The sequence below is a fragment of the Ahaetulla prasina genome, chromosome 1 (genome assembly GCF_028640845.1).
Source record: "Ahaetulla prasina isolate Xishuangbanna chromosome 1, ASM2864084v1, whole genome shotgun sequence".
NCBI lineage: Eukaryota > Metazoa > Chordata > Lepidosauria > Squamata > Colubridae > Ahaetulla > Ahaetulla prasina.
Window position 1 is genome coordinate 192,036,437 of NC_080539.1, and position 19,058 is coordinate 192,055,494.

The 19,058-nt window shown below is 39.4% G+C and overlaps 1 protein-coding gene across 1 annotated transcript in view; it reads right to left on the minus strand.

Moving 5' to 3' along the window:
- SPAG16 (sperm associated antigen 16) overlaps window positions 1-19,058 on the minus strand; it is a 428,424-nt gene that overhangs the window by 166,659 nt on the left and 242,707 nt on the right. The window contains exon 14 of the mRNA XM_058186100.1: window positions 156-221. Within this exon, the coding sequence (XP_058042083.1) occupies window positions 156-221 (66 nt within the window). The remainder of the gene's footprint in view (window positions 1-155; window positions 222-19,058) is intronic.

Genomic DNA, 19,058 nt, shown 5'->3' on the forward strand with positions numbered 1-19,058 from the left:
ATGTCTGTCTCTTCTAATATTGTGTGTGTGTGTGTATCACATGCACTATCTGTATGTGTATATGTGTATATATATGTACATACATGTATGTATGTCTATATACGTATGCATGTATATTCTATTTAAACTATAATTAGTTACTGTTTTTAGCTTACCTTCATGTTGAATGTGGCATGGTTACAGGAATGCAAGTGACCATAGAATGTTTGAGCACAAAGTCCCTGGGGGGAAAAACAAAAACGATCATAAAAATCAGAAGATAAAAATCAAAATTGAACAAGCTGCAAAACATCATATGAAGCCAGCATTTGAATACAGTAGTTCTGTCTGGGAAACCAAGTCACTGGGAAAGAGAACAATTAAGTTCTATCTTGAAAAAAACACCTGAATGAAAGGTGATCTTTTTAAAAAAATGAAATGGTACATCTTTTAATGTAATAGTTCCTGTATTTATAGAGATACATACATATAAGAAAACTTAGGATACTACATATACTGTACTTATTAAAAAATAAGTTTCAGTGAAGTCTATATTTATATAATATGTACTATTTCAGGTACATATTTATACAGAAGTGTTAATGAGAGACAAAAGTTACACATGCTAAAATAAGGTAAAATAAAGATGTACTTATTTCAATAAAAATAAGAATATTCTATTTAGCAATAAAGTATATTTAATATTTGTTATTTTCTGTGACTGGAAATGCACCAGAGGGTTGCCATTATATTAATGTTGGCTTAGTAGTTTTAGTTCTGTAGAAGTTCTGGTCAAGTTGTTAAAGTGGTCTTAAGCTGTTCTAATGATTCCCAGAAAGCTTAAGATAAATTGCTATTCCCATTTTTTGTTATTGTTTTTCCATATGCTATACATTCTATAGCTTCTATACATAATAGCTTGACTTAACTTTTTCTTTTTTATAACAGACTAGCTGAATACCTGTGCTCCGCTATGAAACTATGTGATCGGGCTTAATAAATTGACACTTACAGCTTGAAAATTAATGAGTAGTTATGATTGGCCTCTCCTCTCCCCTTCTCTCCCTCAGGCTTGCCCCACAGAAGCCTATCCTATCCTATCCCATTTCTCTCCCTCAGGCTTGCCCCACAGAAACCTCCCCTATCCTATCCCCTGCTTGCTGTGAAAGTAAAACTGAAACTGCTATCCTCTCTCCTTGTGTTTTGCATTTGGAACAGATTTTTTTTCAGGTGTGGAGGGGGAGTAGAACTCCTTAGCATCAGAGTGTGTTAATAATAATATAGGAAATACTAATGCTCTGGTGGTCATTTCGAAAAATCCTTTCTTAGTATACACCTAGAAGCCAAGAGGAACATACGTGGCAAATTTCAAGTTTGTAGGCTTTACGGTTCTGGAGATTTTGTGATGATGCTTGAGTGGTATTTTGCTTTTATGTATGTGTGTGTGTGTGTGTGTGTGTGTGTGTGTGTGTGTGTATGCCAAGACCTACATATATATATATATAGGCTCTTATTTTATGTATATCTCTTGTAAACAAACAATTTGCTGAAAATTGTCCTTTTGCTGGATAAATTAAATCAATTTACATTAGATATTATTAATGTTGGGTTTTTTCCATTTTAATTGTGATTTGGTATTAATTTAAAGCTGCAGCCATACTTAATTTCCCATCGCCTTTATTACCAATTCTCTCTTTTTTTACTAGAAAGCTCCTTATCTTGATCAGTGAGTATGTGCATAAAGGACAGAGGGAAGGGGGAATAAAGCAAAGTCTAACTTGCAAGATTCTGTTACTATAGCCGATATTATTGATAGTTTTAGTCATCTTGTAGAGTTGATTTTTTGATTTCATCTATATAAGTGAAGCTAACATCAATTATGTGCCTTACTTCTCCCTCCTACATCAATTGTCATGTGAATTAGGGAGGTGTCTGCATGAATTGCTTGTGTATATCTTCTTCTTGCTTTAGACTTAAGCCATGTTTTCCCCTTTGTCATTTGGTTATACATATGTTCCTATCATTATCAAGGTCATCTTCCTTACTCTTTACATGCAATCAGCTCTTTTCTCTCTCTATTATCCCTGTACTCCAGCATCGAACCATTGGGAAAAGGAGTCAAAATAATTATATTTGTAAAATTCAGTATAGGAAAGTGATAGCTGCTGTAAAATCCAGTACACAGTGACAGTAATCCAATGATTTATTCTTTCAGGGATATTTTAAATCAGTGGTCCCCAACCTTTGTGACTTGGCAGCCTGGCTCGGGGGTGGGGGGGTGGGGGGGTGGAGAGGGGAACCGCTCTTGTGCAACTTGAGTTGCATGAGCAGCATGCCAGCACCACATGTGCGAGTTGAGATGCGCATATGCACATTCGTGCTGGCATGCTGCTCATGCGACTCAAGTTGCATACATATGCATATGTACCGGCCTGCCACACCCAGCCAGGTTCCAAATAGGCCATGACCCATTTCCCAGGGTTGGGAACTCCTGTTTTAAATCATCCTGCCAAAGAAAATAGAGTAGAAGAAAAAAATCAGAAGAGGAGAGTTGGCAGTGTCAAAGTAAGCTTTGAAGAACAACATCTGTATAGGTGTTAGATGGCGGAAAAATGGAGTGGGGGAAACCAAAACTCTCCTGACTGTGCTTTCTTAGCTTAACTCATGACTTAGACGCCCAGAAGTTAATAAAAATATCATACTCCAGACTAGGACAGGAGAAGACAGTAGCTGCCATTACTCCCCACAATTTGATGATACTTTGCAACCCAAATCTAATTTTTTAATTTTTATCAGCTCATTTGGCATCCTTAAACAACCCCAATTCTGGAAGAAAGTCTCTTAAAAGCATGCTGACCTTTAGGCTAGATTACAGTGATGTGATTTATATGTAGTTGTCTGTACATTTGACCCAGAAATTTCAGCTGGGAAAAAATCCAGCAGCCAGGTTCAACTTTGGAAAAATCCAAAGAAGCCAGCTGGTATCCATGTGTAAAGTATTCCACTGGCAAAATATAAAGGGCTGGCTATTACTTTTAAAGCTAGCTCCAGGCTATTTAAGAAAATTATTTTTCTTTGTTTTAAAAACTTTTTATTCCAAACCAATTTTTTACTTGGTAACATAATAGCTAAAACAATACAAAATAAAAGAGCTCTAGGTTGTTTGTGTTGCTTCAGCATATACCTCCTCAGGGCTGTGAAGTTTTAGAAAAGAAGAATCTTATTCATTAATCCATTAGTTCCTGACAGAGACTATTCCTGAAGATGCAGCTAATTATACTGCAGAAAATAGTAATAAGAGGATGACATTCTACGTTTCATCTAGCTCAATTAGCCCCTGTTGCTCAATCTGTATGAGCAGGTTTAGAGGTTCTGTGGTAGGACGGTTTACCAGCATTTAATCCAACATGTTTTCCTTCAGAGGAAGTTGCCACAGGACCCAGACAAAATTTTTACTACATAAATCAAAATTAATGCACCCAGTGTAGAATTTTAAATGTTCTGATTATTTTTTCTGACTTTTTAAAAGTGTTTTAAAAAGAGGAGCCCAGCCGAAGTTTTCCGTGCTGCTTCAGTGAGCACTCCTCCAGAGACGAAAGCTTGCAGGGGGCCGATCTGGCATCCACAATGGACAGAAAAATCTGGCTGCTCCCCAGACCATTTGCTGTTTACCGCTCAGAGTCCCAAGCGGCAGGAGACGAGGGCTGCTTTGCACCACCAGCTGGGCAAATATACCGAGGCGGAATACTGATGCCATGCAAGTGCAAGTAGTGCTTCACTCCTGCAGCTTCCAGCCATTGCAATCGCTGCTTCCGCCCACTTGCACCTCCTACTCCCCTGCCACAGCAACAGCACCATTATTTCATTCCGGATGGAGAGGGCTGCGCTCCTTTTTGCGTATTGCACCACCTGAAAAGTTGCACATTGCACTTGCCACCCCAGGGCAGAGATTTCCAGCCCCGTCACGGCCGGTCCCATATTCCAGAGCTGTAATAGTCACACTCACAGGACTGGCCCATTGGTCATCCTGGAGCAGCTCCTCCATCAGGGTGCACCGGCAAAAATACGAAGATTTCTCCACGGATCCTCAAAATTTTCTCATGGACCACTGGTTTGTGATCGCTGGGCTAGAAGACCTCCAAGGTCTCTATCACCCCCTATGATTCTTTGTTCTATGTCATTAATTTAAACCTTTAACAATTTTCACGTTAGCACAGAAGAGTAACTTTTTATATAATCTTTGTATCATATATTGTATAACATATAATACCATGTTTTCCCAAAAATAAGACCAGGTCTTATATTAATTTTCGCTCCAAAAGGCGCATTAGAGCTTATTTTCTGGTTAGGTCTTATGTTTTGGGAAATACAGTACTAAATACATCCATCTGGGTGACAATCTTAACTGGGGCTTGTTTTGGGGATACAGTTTATATTACGAGCATCCTGAAAAATCATGCTAGGACTTATTTTCTGGTTGGGTCTTATTTTCAGGAAAAAGGGTATGTATAACTCTACATACTTTACATGGCATTTCGGGTTACACCAATTCCTTACTTATTTGGTTCCTTACTTATGTTCCATTCTCAACTAAGTTTCATTCATGATAATGTTAAGCCTTAACTCACAATTCTGCAGCATGAAGTTTCTATGACTATTAGCAGTTATGGCTGTAGCTAAAAATTGCTTTTCTTTCATGTCTACAGGAGAAACAACAGAAAGACATTGATGAAAAGATCCCCTCCAAGGGTTTTTCTTTACTTATCTAGTAAAATGCAATACTTCTTTTCTCAGATTATTCAAGAACTGTGAAAAATGAGTTCACAACTAAGACTTAGATGGATTAAAATTTCCTGAATACTGCTTTGGTGTGCTTCTCAGAAAAGTCCCTCATAAATTGGTCATTTCCTGCTTGGATGACTGCAAATCATCTACAAAAAGAAACTGTTCTCATAGAGCTAGTTAATTTAATTAGGAAAGGCCAAGCAAACAAATGTAATCCAGATTTTTTCAAATGCACATTCACATAATTGAGATCCATAATCTAAAAATAAGTAGACAACTGCTTTACAAGGGAAAATCACTTTTTTTTTGGTTCAGGTGCATCTGATCTACAGAGTGAAAAAATGTGCAAACAAGCTAATAATTCAACATATAGTCTTGAACGGAATTGCATCTACATGGAGGGAAGTAAGCAGTAGGGTACCCCAAGGTTCTGTATTAGGCCCAATACTTTTCAATATCTTCAAAAATGATTTAGATGAGGGAACAGAATGTGAACTTATCAAATTTGCAGATAACATCAAGCTGGCAGGAGTAGCCAACACCCCAGAAGACAGGCTCAAGATCAGATGGATCTTGATAGGCTAGTTCACTGACCCTATCCAACAAAATAAAATTTAATGTAAAGAAAAGCAAGATTTTACACTTAGGCAAGAAAAGTCAAAAGTACAAGTACAGACTAGGTGAAACCTGGCTCAACACTAATAGCTGTGATAGGGATCTTGGAGACCTAGTAAACAACCTGTAAACATGAGCCAACAATGTGTGGCAGCCAAAAAAGCCAATGCAATTTTAGGTTGCATTAACAGAGGGATGGAATCAAGATCATGTGAACTACTAGTACTGCTCAATAAAACCTTCGTAAGACCACACTTAAAATACTGCATCCAGTTTTCTGGCTTCTGGTCCTTGGTTTGAAATGGCTAATGTTGCAGCTGCGGTCTGGCTTCTGGTCACGAGGTCCACCCAGGATGTCACTACCACACATCCACCCAGAAAGCAGACCCAAACCCACACTGATCAGGAAGCACGACCAAGGACCAGAAGCCAGACCGCAGCTGCAACATTAGCCATTTCAAACCCCTCCAATCCATACATACAGCAGACAGACACCCACTATGAAGATGTAGCACGACCACAAACACGAAGCCAAACAACAGCAATGCAGCTCACCAGCTCAAATCCCCCTGCAGCTCAGACTAATCTGAGCACAACCAAGCCCCCACCCAAACAGGACACACCCCCAGCCAATCAGTGCACACAAAAAAAACAACCCATCCAATCAGAGCACAGCCAAGCTCCCACCCAATCAGTTCAAACCCCCACTAGCATTTAAAAAGGAAGAAACAGCTGCAATCACACATTGCTCCCAGAAGCACAAAGCTGAAGCCTGAAGATGACGAATGAGACTTCGTCGAAACGTCGCTAAGACACTTCCAATTTTACGCGGGAGAAAACCCGAATAACCAAAGACCTACATACAAACACCCGCGAAAACCTCAGAAAACAAACAAATATATATATATATATATATATATATATATATATAGGTCTTTGGTTGTTCGGGTTTTCTCCCGTGTAAAATTGGAAGTGTCTTGGCGACGTTTCGACGAAGTCTTGCTCCCAGAAGCACGAAGCTGAAGCCTGAAGATGACGAATGAGACTTCGTCGAAACGTCGCCAAGACACTTCCAATTTTACACGGGAGAAAACCCGAACAACCAAAGACCTATATACAAACACCCGTGAAAACCTCAGAAAACATATATATATATATACCGTATATACTCGAATATAAGCCGATCCGAGTATAAGCCGAGGTCCCCAATTTTACCCCAAAAACTGGGGTAAACTGGGGACTCGAGTATAAGCCGAGGGTGGGAAATGAGGCACCTACCGGTTGGGGAAACCCTCCCTCCCTCAGCTGAGAAGGCTGGCGGCTCCCCCGCCCCGCCCTCTCACTGCACCGGCAGGGCTTCCCCGCGCCGTCCGGTAAAATGTGAAAAAAAGAAAAGAAAAAAAAACTCGAGTATAAGCCGTATATACTCGAGTATAAGCCGAGGGGCTTAAAAAAAAAACAACTCGAGTATAAGCCGTATACACCCGAGTATAAGCCGAGGGGACGTTTTTCAGCACAAAAAACGTGCTGAAAAACTCGGCTTATACTCGAGTATATACGGTATATATATATAAAAAAGGAAATAAGAGAATGGGAGAAAGGGAAAATTCTGGAGAGACCAAAAGAAAATGGTTAAAAGGGGAAAAATAGTGGATAGTAGAAAGGGAATTAAAGCATTAATTTGTTGATTTAAGAGAATGGTATTAGTAGTAGAAAATGTATGTAAGAAGTAAATTAGAAGAAGTATACAGATTACTGTAAAATGGAATAATTAAGTTACAAAACTGAAATGTTGGTAAATGACGTATGTAAGGATGAAATGTAATGTATATAAGAAGGAAAAAAAAAGAAGTATATTGTTTATTGTAAAATGGATCAGCAGATGCAATGTGAAAAATAGAATGGTTTAAATGTGAAAATAATTGAAACTGAGATATAAAATTGAAATGCTAGTAAATGAGAAAAACAATTAATTGATGTGGGAATAAGAAATTAGGAAAGAAAAGAAGAGGTGGAAGGTTAATTTAATTATAAGGTTTTATGGTAAAAATGGAATAAGTTGAAATACACTTAATAATTAAAAAATGTGTTGGGGATTCTGAGAAATATATTCAATAAATGGAGAAAACAATTGGGATTGCCTGGACACCATAGTGGAAAATATTGAACTGAAAATGAATACAGCAATAGAGAGAGAAAGGAAGAAGGAGTAGGGAGATGGAAGGAAGGAGAGAGAGGAATAGAAGAAAGGGAAAAGGAGAGGAAGAAAGGGGAAATGAGAGTAGGAGAGAAGGTTAGATAGGGAGGAAGAAAGGAGAAGGGGGGAGAAAGGAAGGGGAAGTAGTGAAGGAGTAGGAAAGGAGGAATGAAGAAAGTAAGAAGGATAAAAGAAGGGAAGAAGGGGAAAGAGAAGAGAGGGAGGATTGCTGTAAAACAAAAATGATGAAATGGAAGAAAGGCAACCCTGAACATGTTTAAACTTATCAGAATGAAGAATGAATTACTATGAAAGTTAAAAGAGAATATATATGATTATATATATGATTAAAATAGAATTTGAGGGTGGAAGAAGATGTTGTTTATATAATAAGCATAGAAGTATTAAGATAAGATTAAAAAATATTGAAAAAGAACATTTTGGCAGAAATTGTAACTATGTAAAATGTATTTGGATATGACAAGTTGTATAAGATATGATATGGTCAATACTTTGTTCATAAAATATGTGGGTGTGTGTGAAAGAAAAAAAATCTATAAAACTTGATTCAAAACAAATGTTTAGGGGCCTAGAAGCTAAAACATACAAAGAATGATTGCAGGATCTGGGTATACCTAGCCTAGTGAAAAGGATGAAGAGCGACATGATAGCAGTCTTTCAATACATGAAAGGCTGCCTCAAGGAAGAGGGGAGCAACTTATTTACAAGGCAACTGTAGGCAGGACGAGATATAATGGATGGAAACTAACCAAGGAGAAAAGCGACCTAGAGCTAAGGAGAAAAGTCCTAACAGTGAGAACAATTAACCAGTGGAACAAATTGTCTTCAGAAGTTGAGGGTGCTACATCACTGGAGGCTTTTAAGAAGAGACTGGATAGCCATTTATCAGAAATAGTATAGGTCTCCTGCGAGAGTACGGGGTTGGACTAAATGTCTCCAAGGTCCTTCCAACTCTGTTCCTGTTCTTTAGCCCTTCCAGTACTAAAGATTGAAGCAAGGGGTTGTTCTGTGTTATAGTCTAACTAAAAGGTCAAACAGTGTTCATTTATTAAATGAAAAACAAATTATTGTAAAGTCTTTTTGATACTTAGGTGAAGCAGTATCATAATTGGCCAATAAATCTGGATTTCCATCTCTGAATAGTTTGATCACTTTTAGCTTCATAGGAAAAACAAAAACCATTTGTGAGGAACATTCAGATGTTCATTGGAAAAGAGATGAAGTCCCTTTCCCTGTTTCAGGCATACTTGGTAAGAAAGATGCAGTTAATGAGACAGCAAAGTTTTAGAAACAGCACAAATGACTGCCATCTAATAACTAATAAGCAATGATCATCAATCAATTTCATGAGTTAGCAACTTTACTTCACCACAGCAACAAATGTTTTGTTCCATTTTTTTTCATGCAGAAATCATTCAGGTATAGTTGTACAGGTGAGTAACATTTCTCCTGTAAGAATTATACCTGTGGGATACATCATGGGACTTTTACCCTAAAAAGCTGTTACAATGATGGTGTAATGCGATACTTCAGTCTAAATTAAGGAATCAATGTGTTTTGCTTTTTGAAATGGGTGCAGCACTTTACTGCCATATGAAAAATAGTTTTTAAAAGAAATTAATACCGGAAAAAGGAACCTTGAGTGTCTGCACTGAATTGCTCTTAGATTGTCAGATTACAATTGAGAAGAACAACAATCAAATTGTCACTTAGAAAGTGCAGAATATATTGCATGACCATAAGTCAATAACTCAGCTTCTCAGAATCACCTTGAACCATAATAATAATGATGATAATAATAATAAGTGATATAATAATATATGTGAATGCAGCAAAAGCGCGCAAACTGATTACAAGGCTAGACATGATCGAGTTGCTAAATTAGTCCACTGGTCATTATGTAAAAAATACGACATACCTGTATCCAAAAAGTCATGGGAGCACAAAGTGGAAAAAGTTATCAAAAATGAGACAGTGAAGATCTTGTGGGACTTTCGAATATTGACAGATCGTCATTTGAAACATAACACGCCAGATATCACGGTTGTTGAGTGCCAAAGTGTACAGTTTATTGATATAAGACACCAGAGTCGAAGAAAAAGAACTGGAAAAAATCATGAAATATCGCGACCTGGCCATCGAAACTACATGGCTATGGATAAAAAATGTAACAGTGATACCCATTGTCATCGGGGCACTTGGTCCTATCTCCAAGAATTTTACAAAACATATCAAGAAATTGCACCTTCCTGCAATAACACCAGTGGAACTGCAAAAAACTGTGCTACTCAGAGCATCATATATTTTAAGAAGATACTTGGTTGATACCTAGGACTCTGGCAGCAACCTGTATCAACCGTTAGCACCAGTCAATCGTATTTGTGACACATTTTTATATTTTCAGTTGACCGAGTTTCATGTTTAATGAATAAAAGATGATGATGATGATGATGATGATGATGATGATGATGATGATAATAATAATAATAATAATAATAATAATAATAATAATAATAATAATAATAATAATAATAATAATAATAATAATAATAATACAATCTGAACACCAGGCTGACTGTGCCATGAACCATAATAACTTGAGAATTCAAACAAATAGATACCTGCCATAACATCCTGCCATAACACATATCGACAGTTAGATAAGAAAGACAAAAAAAGGCTGGCTAATGACAGAACCTGGAAATAATAGAATTAGAAGACAAAGAACTGGAGAAAATAACAAAATTCAAAGATCTGCAAATAGAAATAGAACAACTCTGGAAAAAGAAAGCAAAAGTAGTACCAATAATAATAGGTAGTACCTTGAATGCAATCCAAAACAACTGAAGCGTACTTGAACACCATTGACATTGACAAAATCACCATTAATCAATTGCAACATTGCAGAATTGTTTCTTGTAGATAATATGCTGAATTATGAGCAGAACAAAATATATCAAAAATAAAAATTCAGAAAAAAATGTAAATAGCGTGTCAGATGTGATCTAAATGTTTCCTTGTGCTTCACTTCTATTCAGTGACAGACTGCCATGAACTATGGATCACTGCCAATCTCTTTTCAAAACAAGAACATTTTGCGGTGTGCCCAAAGGTCTCCTCTGCACTCTGCAACCACAAATTGTTTACACAGGGCTCCCGAGAGGATCATTTCTGATTGAGGAGTGCAAATCACATCTCAATTCTGGCAAAAGGATTTGAAAATATTAGGGACCTTTCCCCCAAGGCCTAAGTTACTTACATTACATTAAGTTACTTACATTATCCTCAGGTGCCTCTGAATATACCAAAGATTTATTAGAACAGTATCATAGGTGTTATGCCAATTACCAGCAAGATAACTGGAAAAAACTACTCTCATTTGTAGAGGTAGCATATAACAACAGAATACACAGCAGCACTGGCTTTGCTCCTTTCTGAACTGCAACTGGCAAAGACTCCCGCAAGTGTCTTGCCTGAACTCCCGCAAGTGTCACCTAAGTACCTCTCCTTAATAGAATGGATAAAGTAACTGCAAACTACTTAGCCAGTGGTTCATCAGGCATTGGACGATGCTAGAGAAACATATAAAAAATATGCTGACAAAAAGAAATCTCCACAGAAAGAATTTGAGATGAAGTCTATTTTTCTACCAGGTATTTGCAGTCCTGGCAACCTTCAAAGAAGCTTGGACCTAATATGTTGCCAAAACCTCTCCATTACAACCACTTGAAAAAGTCCCTCCTCCTGCTGACCTCACTGAGTGCAAGCAACATTTCAAGGTGAAAGAAATCTTGGATTCACATTTCCATAGGGGCAAACTCAAATACCTAATCTCATGGAAACTTTTCCCCTCCTCTAAAACTGAATGGTTAGCTGTCCAACATGTGTAAGCACCAAGACTCTTATGTAAATTCCATGCCTGCTATTCTGATAAACCACACTGATGCATTGACCTTTCTCTCTCTCTTTTCATTTCCAGGTCTAACACCTTTTCCCAGGGAGGATAGTATGTCAGCTGCCACCTTAATGCTTGCTTGTGCTTTGCTACTATTTAGTGACAATGACTTCATGAACATTGTCTTCTTCTGTGATGTTTTTCCCCAGCTTTCCCATCTAGCTACAGCCCTGAGATTTTCTTGTATTCAGGAACCAACAAATACTAAGTATTTAGATTCTGGGTGAGCAACAAAGATTAGTCAGGTACTTCTACAAAGTGTGGCTCTATTTTACATAACATAAAGTAATTCTAATTTAGATGATGGTGTATTTTCACAACACTACTGTAGTTTTATCATAATGTTATTGTTTCATTGCATTAATTGGAAATCTGTAGTTATTGACATTTGGAAAAGCAGGGAATGATAATTTCTCTCGTAAATCCTGGCACTTCTCAGGTTGCCTCAAGTGGTTATAGGCTTGTCCTTGGATTGTTTTTCTGCTTATTCCATTTCAGGTCCATAGATAACATACGGCCTTTGCCTTGGTAATACTTTCCATTTTTATCCCTTTTCATGTGGTTAAAAAGTTTTTTTTTATTAAGAAGTTTATAGAATAACAAAACAGAAAGAAAAACTAAGAAGATGTAAGAAAATGGTTACTTATAGTCATATGAAGCAAGGACAACACACATTACAAGTCATTATTTTTGTATTTCTTTGGGCCATTTTATTTCCATTTAGAATTCATTCTGTGCTTTTCAAGTAATTCATGTCTAGCTTTCATTGATTTCAATAGAGCCAATTATATCAAGAGTCATTTTCAATTCTTGCCTTATGGGTGTTCTTGTCTTTTATTTTATAGCAAATTCCTTTAATATAAAAGTAAAAATGGCTTCAAACGAAGCCTGACTCCTTGTGACTACATCTATATCTATGCGGTTTTCTTGACAAAGAGAATAGTTGCCTCTTACTGCCTTCTTCCAAGATATTTTCAAGCAAGACTGGAAATTTAACAAAAATCAACCTTGTGTAGCTTTTAATAAGTGATTAGTAGATTAGAAACTAGACGTGAAAATTGAAAGTAAACCGTCGGGGGGATGGAGAGGAACTCAGGGAAAGGCCCCTTGTAATTGTATTCCTGACCCAACTATCAGTAGTGGAGGAGTCCCATTGGGAAGCAAAGAAGGCCAGCCAGCCAGCCTCCAATGGGGAGGTTGGCAGGGGAACTATTTAGTGCGATTGAACGCTCTTCCCCGTCCTCCCTCGGATGACCTACGAGAGTTGAATCTGGATCCCGTTCTAACCTGACTATCTTGCTGGTTCCTTCCTCTGCCCGATGAGAAGTGTTGGGACCATTGGTAGAAACCCCCAAATTCATGGCCACAAAAGGACGATTATGATGTAGAAGGTCGAAAATACGGTTGATGTTGTGCTTTGTTCCTCCGAGACAGGGAAGGCATGATCTTCTTTTTGTCCTGTGTCTCCATCAGGATAGGGTCTAGGGATGCTCCAAATAGCTGTGAACCCGTGTACGCAGAAGATGCCAAGCGCCATTTACTTCTGGTGTCCGCCCTCCAGTTCTTTAGCCACAAGAGGCAGCGAGACGTCACCGTTGAACCTATTGACTTCGCTGAAAAACGAGAAGCATTCAAACTGGCGTCAGCAGAAAATTCCAGGGCAGCGATGATTTTATTGACATCCTGGTGAGCCCTTACGTCTGATTGCGGGATCCTACCCTGGAGCTGTCTGATCCACATCAGGGCCGCTCTATTGAAAAAGGATGAGACCGTGGAAGCTCTAATGGACCAGGCTGAGGCCTGATACGATTTTACCATGGCACGATCCACCTGTTTATCCTCTGGGCAAAGAGCTTCATCTGCAAGCTCTGTAACATGTGAGGATGAAGAAAGCGCCACTACCGGGGTGCCTACAGTGGGAACTTGTAGAATTTTTTCTAAATCCTGAGCGCAGTTGTAAACCTTTTGTCATTGGTATTGGGATTTGAACCCGAGCCCGGGTTCTGCCATTGACGTTGAACAACATCTACAAACAATTTAGGGACTGGAATAGCTTCCACAGCCACCGTAGGCTCAACAAATAGACTACCTGACATGTCTGGTAAGGACTGAGGCTTCCCTTCACTAGATGAAGATAAGCTAAGGCCCATAGTAGCCTGAGCCTTAAACAGAAGTGAACGGAATAGGTGTGGCTTGAAAAGACCCACGAATGACAGCTGGTCAGGGCCCAGACCTTTTTCATCCGACAAAGCCGTCTCAGTGACATTTTTTCTTCGGACAGTGATTCCTGGCTCACTGATTCAGGAGAATTGTCTCGGCATCTAGGTGCCCTGGAGACCTGAGCCAACGGTGCTTCCATATCTTGATGACGAGATTTATGGGAAAGACCCTCCGCCTGAAGGGATTGAGCCACCCCTTGGCGAATGGCATCTGAAAGGGCCGGTTTAGCTCACGCTGGTAAAAGCCTGTTATTAAGAACACAGTAGCCTGCAATTACTGCAGGTTCGAGCCCGGCCCAAGGTTGACTCAGCCTTCCATCCTTTATAAGGTAGGTAAAATGAGGACCCAGATTGTTGGGGGGGCAATAAGTTGACTTTGTAAAAATATACAAATAGAATGAGACTATTGCCTTATACACTGTAAGCCGCCCTGAGTCTTCGGAGAAGGGCGGGGTATAAATGTAAACAAAAAAAAAAAAAAAGCATAAGGCCAAAGGACTCAGGAAGTTGCAAGACTAGTGGTTGTGACAGGATAGGCTGTGTCAGAACCCCTGGGTTCTGGGATTGAGGTACAAGTGGGGTCTGTCCTTGACTTGAAGCTAAATCTGCCTGAGACAGTGTTCTAAATAGAGATGTAGTCTCTGGAGGAGGAGGGGGTGATGAGATTGTGACTCTGTCAGGTGACCAGGACCCAGGCATCTGGCCCAAGGGAGAATTGTGAGAGGAAATGGCAGAAAAAGTATTGGAGGCCAAATGTTGAGGGCTCCTTCTGGATGGAGATAGTGATTCAGACATTCTTTCAGATGCCTTATGAAATACCCTCTCAAGGGCTCTATGGCATCTTCGTTCAGCCTTTGACCCTTTCTTGTCCTTAGGATGGCTAGTAGTTCTGCCCCGTGCCTTCACAGGCTTCTGACCAGATGAGGGGCCCTCTCCAGGGTCATCCTGATGGTCGCTATCATGCCCGGCCTTGGTCGGTTCTTCCACAGAAGAAAAATGGCATCGGCCATTTTAGAAATTCTCCCGCCAATATACAAGCGCCCGTGGCCTAGTGAAGCCGATAAAGGCTTGCAAATCTCTCCCCTCAGGCAAGAGGCTACAGAGTTGCTAGGGAATAAATCAGTCCTGCGTTTCTCTCTCACAGCTTAGAACTGCCTCTGAAACGATTAGTGACTAATAGCCCAGCTCAGTGTCCACCCAAATAACAAAGGGAGGGGGGAGGAAGCAATTAGGTTGAATCGCTCGCCTCCAGGCTGCTAACGCGATCAAAGAAATTAGGGGGAAAATACTTGCAAGTCAGAAAGAGTCGTCGCCTCAAAGCGCTGCCAAAGTCTCCAGTTCGCTAGCCTAATAGGCTTCAGGTGCGAGTAAAACAGACGGAGGAAACGCCTCTCCAACGCGTTTCCCCTCAAGTCAGCCGTAAGTGCCCCTGATCACTGGCCGAAGACAGCTCTCGATGTGAAAAAAGCAAATGGAGGAAGCTCCTCTGGCTCCTCCCTCAGGCCAAAGGCAGCTCGTTGCTCGCTAGCCAACTAAGGCTTCAGGCACGAAAATTTAAACAGGCAGATTGCCGCGCCTTTTTTTTTCTCGGCGGCTGCAGAGTCGCGCAGGGAATCCCTGCCTGCCATGGCTGTGCTAAAAGTCAGCGGTCTTCCTGAATGGCATCAGGGCAAGCCCGTGGTCACATTCAGGGTAGTTCTGCTGAACAGCAGAAATAAGCCAGAACGGCCCTCAGCGGTATCAGAAGCAAGTCCCTTCATGCTGGTAAGAATACTTTTTTTAAAAAAATAAATAAATTAACTAATTAATTAAACAATTGGCCAAAAACAGCCAGCCGACACGTCTGGTCTCTAAGAGGACCGAGTCGAAAAGCTGGAGACCAGGAAGAAGGTGGGGACAATAACCAAAAGAATCTAGTAGACCCGGTCCAATTGGAATCGAGGAGAACAAATCCATACCTGATGGCGGTTTCCCCCGACAGAGAGAATCTATGCTGATATGAATGCTGATTATCTCTATAATCAACCAGCCCAAAAGAGAAAAAGAGTCTAGCACCTCTCCATCAGTAATCAGCACTCAGATCAGCACAGGTTAACCTCAGACTGTTATAACTCTTTCAACCAAGAGGTCCATCAACATCTTCCTTGTTGCAATAGTGCACCCCTGAAGCAACAACAGCACCACTCCAAGCCACAGTTTGATAAGGACTGTGTTAATGCTAAAGAAGCTCATTACTACTTACCTGACTTATGTATTCAACTGTAAAATGACAACTGCATAGGATCTCCTCCAGCAGAAAAGGTACTACAAACCATTACTGGCACACAAGAAAAAGGAAGAAATGAAAAACAAACGAAAACAACTTATTTAGGCAATCAAATCCAATGCCTCAGCTTTTTTCTGGCACATCACATCAAGTTCCCAAAGAAATTGCTCAGCTACACTGGATGTCACATCTGCCCAAGACCTGGGAGGCATACTTTCAGAAACGTTATAGGAATATCTCTTTTGGAAGTGGAAGCCCTAGCAAAATATGTAAAATCTGCCAATGTGGACACCAGTGACAGTAATAGATATAAAGAATCTTCCCAGCTAAAATCAGGGAAGACCCCAGGAGAAGATTTAATCCTTCCAGAGGTATTAAAAACAACTTTGGGGGGCTCATAATCATTGTCCCTATATATAAAAAAGGGAAAAAAGATGACCTTGCCAATAATTAGCTTCCTCAACACAATAATCAAACTACAGTATACGAGACAAACTATGGGAAAAACTGGAAACCTCCTTGATTCATTGATGTGTACTTCATCTAATAAATACACTCCATGAAATGCCTTCACTCAAAGTAAAATGTGAGTCCCCAGGACCATTTCACCGGTGTCACTGGAACAGGGAAAGCCATAAAGGGTGCATATTGACCCCAATCCTGCTGAACTTTATATTAACTCTATGGTAGGTCATCTCCTCAATAGGAACTTTCACTCCCTAAAACTAATTGAATGACACATCTGTTTTATTTTATGCAGACAATGCAGCAATATTCTCAAGGATACCCACTGGCCTTGCACCGAAAACACTAGTACAGTATTACAAGGAAGACTAGCTGGAACTATCAGAAAACAAAAATCATGGCATTTGCCAACAGGCCAACAGGCCCAAAATCACTCTTGGAGGAAAGATGGCCACACGACTGAGCAGATTTCCTGTTTTAAATATCTGGGAGTAGTCCTACATTCTGCCAACAGTAGGAATCCCCTACCACATCCAGCTACTGACAGTGACAGTTCAAATCTCATCCTCGAAATTCTCTCCAGGTTAGCATAAACTAAGTGCTAATTGGACCTAGCCAGGTTAGCATTAAACTAAGTGCTAATTGGACCTAGCGAGGTAAGTCCAACCTTTATTACCAGCAGGTACTCTGCCTCTCCTATGACATACTGTACTTAACAAATCTTAAAACCACTGTAGGGCCGTTATTATGTCATAGTGTCATACTCTCCCCATAGCTTCCTTTGAAGGCCAGTAAAGGAAGACTCCCTATTCAGAAAGACAATGCCCCATGATATGTGAAAATAACAACGTTTTGTAGTAGATGAGCAGGCTGAGTCCGAGGGAGGGATCAAATGTTACAAGTCTCTGTGTGCCCACAAGAGATCTAAGCCCAGTCCACCTTGAATGCCTGTCTTAATTCCTGAGCATTTCCCTTGACCGCCAGTTGGTCATATTCTTGTAGAGAGCTTAAGCTTGCGATAAATATTTATACTCATTTGAACTGTCTGAATCGCCTGATTTCTCGGGCACTTCACACATGCATTTCTCTAGTGCCTATACTATAGAGACATTTTTATTAGTCTCTTTTCAACATTATCCCAGAGGCCACAGGACAATTCTATATTTCCCTGTTGCTTTCAGATACCAATCCTGCTACAATATGTAATGTTGCCTGATTCTACCCCATAGCACTTCAAATCACCTGTGCCACACATCAATTTTAATGACTACCACTTCCGGTTTTGGCTCCGCTTCGTGCAGAAGCAGCTATGATTTAGCTGCTAACTCCTTAGTCTGTAAGCTGTCAGGACATCGTAAATCTGGGTCCAACAGCTTGGAATTCTTTCCTTCGGGCAAAGAAGGAAAAGATGAGCAATTAGGTTGAGGTTGAGATGCCCTAATAAGCTTTTAAAGCTTGCGGGAAGTTCTCCTTCTATAACCTGATAAGCTCCTGGCTGGGTGAGGCATTTGCCTTTATGGCAAACAAACGAAGCGTCCAATTTCCACGGCAGGAATTGATTTATGATGGATTGTAACGTGGACGGAGCAGAAACTGGAGTTCTAGCACCTGTTTGTAAGAAGACTGTAAGCCCCTGAGGATTTATTTGCTGCGAAGATAGGAGAGAAGAAAGCAAATGGCGGTTTTGTGGAATGTGCGTACGGAAAACGAAAGTAGAAATGCTTACTAATGGCTAGTGTTGAAATAGAAGAAAGAAGATATATAGAAACATACTGACTAAACGGAAGACATGAGAATTTTATGATTTATATCTTTTCTTTTTCTTTGGGATTATAGTGATTTAGAAGAAAAGTTTTTTTGAATTTTTTTTTCCTAAATATTTTTTCTTTTCTCTTCGTCTGTTATTAAGTTATTTTTTTTTTTTAAAAAAATGGCTTTTAAGCAAATAGTGCCAAAAGTGTGTTGAAATAGAAGATACATAGGAAGATACTGACTAAATGGAAGAAATGAGAAGCTTATGATTTATATTTTTTCTTCTTCTTTGGGATTATAGTGATTTAGAAGATAAGTTTTTTGAAACTTTCTTTTCTAATTTTTTTTTCTTTCTTTTTCTTGGTCTATTATTAAGCTATCCTTTTTTTAAAATGGCTTTTAAGCAAATAGTGCCAAAAGTCATTAAAAACTTTGAAATTTCTTTAGCTCAGATTCAAAAATTAAAAGAAGAAATCAAAAAGGAAGTAAGAAATTCTTTACAGGAGTTTTTGGAGAGTCACTTTTTAGAAATAGATCAAAAATTTGATGAAATAGAGAAAGAGATGTTGGATTTCAAGGAAGTGGTGGAAGAGCAGAAGAGGGAAATGAAAATGGTAAAGGATGCAATTGCGCAAATATTAAGCTCTTGTATTCAGATGCAGGACGATCTTGCAGAATTTAATAAAGCTAATTTAGAGTTGCAAAGGAAAATAGAAGAAATTCAAAAAAATCAAAACAATTGGAACTTAGATAATAAGATGGAAGATATACAGGCAAAGGTAGATAGGGCAGATGAAGAAAGAG